This window comes from Ochlerotatus camptorhynchus, unplaced genomic scaffold (genome assembly GCF_037179485.1).
Source record: "Ochlerotatus camptorhynchus isolate MF236.1 unplaced genomic scaffold, CSIRO-AGI_Acam_v1.1 ptg000265l, whole genome shotgun sequence".
NCBI classification, from domain to species: domain Eukaryota; kingdom Metazoa; phylum Arthropoda; class Insecta; order Diptera; family Culicidae; genus Ochlerotatus; species Ochlerotatus camptorhynchus.
This window is the reverse complement of record NW_027040755.1, coordinates 628782-632634: the sequence shown is the minus strand read 5'-3', so window position 1 is coordinate 632634 and position 3853 is coordinate 628782. Positions and strand designations below refer to the sequence as shown.

At 44.5% G+C, this 3853-nt stretch overlaps 2 protein-coding genes across 2 annotated transcripts; one reads left to right on the top strand and one right to left on the bottom strand.

Annotated features, from left to right (window-relative positions):
• Positions 1 to 1264: 1264 nt before the first annotated feature.
• LOC135705359 (salivary glue protein Sgs-3-like) lies at positions 1265 to 2278 on the top strand. Its single transcript, XM_065227052.1, has one exon. It carries the CDS (start codon positions 1265 to 1267, stop codon positions 2252 to 2254), a length of 990 nt encoding a protein of 329 aa, XP_065083124.1. The 3' UTR covers positions 2255 to 2278.
• A 31-nt stretch (positions 2279 to 2309) lies between these two features.
• 128up (GTP-binding protein 128up) lies at positions 2310 to 3853 on the bottom strand. Its single transcript, XM_065227051.1, has 4 exons — positions 3655 to 3853; positions 2751 to 3586; positions 2558 to 2680; positions 2310 to 2495 (listed from the first exon to the last, which is right to left on the bottom strand). The coding sequence occupies exons 1-4, from the start codon at positions 3694 to 3696 to the stop codon at positions 2393 to 2395; spliced, it is 1104 nt and encodes a 367-aa protein (XP_065083123.1). The 5' UTR covers positions 3697 to 3853; the 3' UTR covers positions 2310 to 2392.

Genomic DNA, 3853 nt, shown 5'->3' with positions numbered 1-3853 from the left:
ATTCATTTGTCCCTAACTTTTTTAATCAACAGAATTCCGCAAAATGATGTATGGAGTTTTTATAGGCTTTGTTATTAGCTACAACTTTTGAAAACAATTCAAATCCGTATCTCTTATGCGTGACGAACCAGAGCGAACAGAAGCCACTACTGTTTTTCAGTGAATGTATTTTACATTCACTGAAAAACAGTAGCAAGTTCTGCTCACTCTAGTTCGTAATGCATAAAAGATACAGATTTGAGTTATGGGAAAAAGTTGTAGTTAATAACAAAACCTACAAAAGCTCTATACATTATTTTGCGGAATGCTGTTGATGAAAAAAGTTAGAGACAAATGAATGTAAATGAATGCATGTAAATGATTTTCCATGCCTGCTCATGAGGTTGATCCTGAAACAGGGGAAAACTAAGTTAGTTAGCCTTCATCTACGTGATTCCTATTCTTTTATTCGTTGTCCTCTTGTCGTAAGTGGTAAGACTAGGTTTCTGATGCATGGTCAATATCGTTGCCATTGTTTGATTTGGTTGCTAAAGAATCCGATTTTGACTGACAAAGGGGCGCGCGGAGGGTATAAATAGCGGGACCTATCAATTAGAAACAGTTCCTTGTGATAAAGGCACTAGTACAATGCAGACGGGCCTCGACTTTTCAAAACTATTTCTCGGGAGGTTCCAGTTTGCTCATGAACTGATCTTGCCGTTAATATTCAGATTGGTTCGCTTCGAGTACAAAGAGAAGTGTAGGCACCGTCCATCAAAGAATAAATACCGGTCTTTCGAGATTCATTAGAACAACATAAAACAAACAAAACTCGAAACGATAGCAACACAACAATTTCTTGTCAAGACCATTCACAGCCACAGTCTGTTCCATATGGAAGAATGAAGAAGGTATGCGAACCGAAATATTCACCCTCAGGCACTTCAATGCACCGTATCTACGTACCTACATGCATCGCGCCACGATCGTTGAACTTCGACGATACTTTTATGCAACAGCAGCAATTGGAAATCCAGTTTTTGCCAAACTAAGCAGAACCTGACCGTCCTTAGCTCAGATCGATAGACTTTGATCATGATGTGCTAGCTGACGGCTAGCTGACCCTCCCGAAAAATTATTTAAAGCAGTGCCAAGCGCCAGCTGCGGCTTAATGTTGAGAGTCCAGTGATGAGTGTGTTTCTGTGCTATTGTTAGGTAAGGTGGAAATTGATTACTGTGAATAAACGGGGTTTGAGTTCAAGTTGAAGTATGTTTGTTTTAGAATATGGCATTGGATAGAATAGTTACGGTTGTTGGTTTGCTGCTGCCGCTGATTCAGTCGGCAACCATTCCAGTGGATCAGACGTTGATGTTCAAAGAGATTGATTCGCTACTGCGGCGATGTCCTTGCGTCCCTATCAACACCTGCTACAGCCAAGGAGTTAACCTGAACGAGCAAACGTTCCTCAACTTGCACTTTCATTGCCCGGATCATACGTTCAATCACTGCTGTGGACCGTACTTTCCGACGCTTGGCAGTGAAGACTTCTATTTTGATGAAGGATCAAAGCATAAAAATGAATCGCGAAGATCAGCGGTAAACACGGAGGATTCAATGATGATTGTAATGGCTCAGAATTCCACGACCGAAAGACCGGAAATACTTACTAAGGTGGTCCTAGTCTATCCCGAATCAACGACGACGAAAACGACAACTATGGAAGTTCCTGAGGAGACGACCACTGAGTTCACTACTCTGGATTCAACAAGCAGTAACACTGAGACTACGATGATGGACGAGGAAACCACTACGGAGCCAGTCACAACTACGACGGTACCTTCTACTACAGAGTCAACGACAACAACGACGACCACTGCCAAGAGTGCGCTATCGACGCAATCCCAACGGAAGGCAAGGCTACAGAATCGTCCACCCTTGCTGAAGAAAGATCTGCAAAAAATCAGATCTACAAAAGCTCCAAGAACAAGCACCTCAACTACTACTAGTACTACGACGACTACGACTACAAGCACAACTTTGTCACCAGTAGCACGGAGATTTCCCACGCGGAAAGCCCTCAACGACTCGGAGTTCCATCGACAATTCGTGATGTCCCGATTGAGGATGCTTGCCAAATCATCGACCACAACGACTACGGAGCAGCCCATGCCCATGCCGATGTATATGCCAATGCCCATGCCCATGCCTATGCCTGTTATGTACTACGACGATGACTATGACGACGAAGAAGATGACTCTTACGAAGACCGATAAACAAGAATTTCTCAACTGATCAATCCAGAAACACACACACAAAACGATATGCCTGTTGTCGTTATCAAAAAGAAACTTTTGAATAAATGATTTAATAGTAATAGACTTACACAATTTTTGCTGATTTCGCGGAAAAGCTCAAACCTTCTTCACAATCTGTACGACATCCTCGTCATTCAGCACATGGTCGATACCGACCTTTTGCGGTTGATGCTTAACGGAGGAACCCCACACCAAGGCGCTGAAATCAAAGTACCGTTAGGTCCAACTACTTAGCAATAGCGATTATTTCCGATGACTTACTATTTGAACTCCTTAGCGATGGTGCGATGCAACTTGTTACAGAAATTCTCGATGCTCGTATGCTCGTTATGCAACACAATCGGTGAACTGTAATCCGGCAGCTGTCCCTTGGGTTTCGTGTAACTGAAATCGATAATCATTCAATCAAACCTTTACAATTCCTGAAAAAATAATCCCAGAAAGTCAATCTTACATTCGCACCAGCCTCAAGTACAGCCACATCATTTCGAGCAGATCGTCAAAGTTCCAATGGTGATGGGCGGAAATGGGCACGCAGTGCGGAATCTTGTAGATCACATCCAACTCCTCAATGCTGATCTGATCGATCTTGTTCAACAGGTAAATGCAGGGAATATAGATCCGATTGCCTTCGATAACGTCGATCAAATCGTCCGTCGTGGCATCGTACTTCAGCGTAATGTCCGCATTATGAATCTTGTACTCCGACAGAATCGACTTGACCGTATCCAAATCCAGCTCCGATTGGGTGACCGTTGTGTTCAAATTCACTCCACCCTTGTCCTTCCTTCGGAAGCTGATATTCGGCGGTTGCTGATTCAGTCGCAAACCAAACCCTTCCAATTCATGCTCCAGCAGCTGCTTATGCGTCAACGGCTTCAACACGTCCAGCACCATGAAAATCAAGTTGCACGTCCGAGCCACGGCAATGACCTGTCTACCTCTACCCTTGCCATCCTTGGCTCCCTCAATGATTCCAGGCAAATCCAGCAGCTGAATCTTTGCACCCTTATATTTGATACAGCCGGGAACGGTCGTAAGCGTTGTGAACTCGTATGCTGCCACTTCCGAATAAACACCGGCCAAATTTGACAGTAACGTTGACTTGCCGACCGACGGGAACCCGACGAATCCAACCCGGGCATCTCCGGTTTTCGATACTTCGAATCCCTGCTCGGTCGCACTGCCGCCACCCTTCGGGGTGATCAACTCGCGCCGCAGCTTAGCCAGCCGCGCCTTCAGCAGGCCCAAATGACCAGCTGTGGCCTTGTTCCTTTGAGTACGGGCCATCTATTCATCCAAATTAAAAAAAAATCGTCATAACCTTATCCATCCAAATGCAGAATCATTTTACCCACCTCGGCCTCGATTTGGGAGATCTTTTCCAAAATCGTACTCATGGTTCACGCTTGGCCCGGGTCGCCAGGAACAGTTCTACACAACAAAAATCCGTATTTTCACGTAGAAAATACGAAAACAATTCGCTTGAAAATTGCAATAATCCAGGAAATGTGTCCGCACGGGTAGCAGCGCAAAAAGACTTTGAAGTTTTGCACG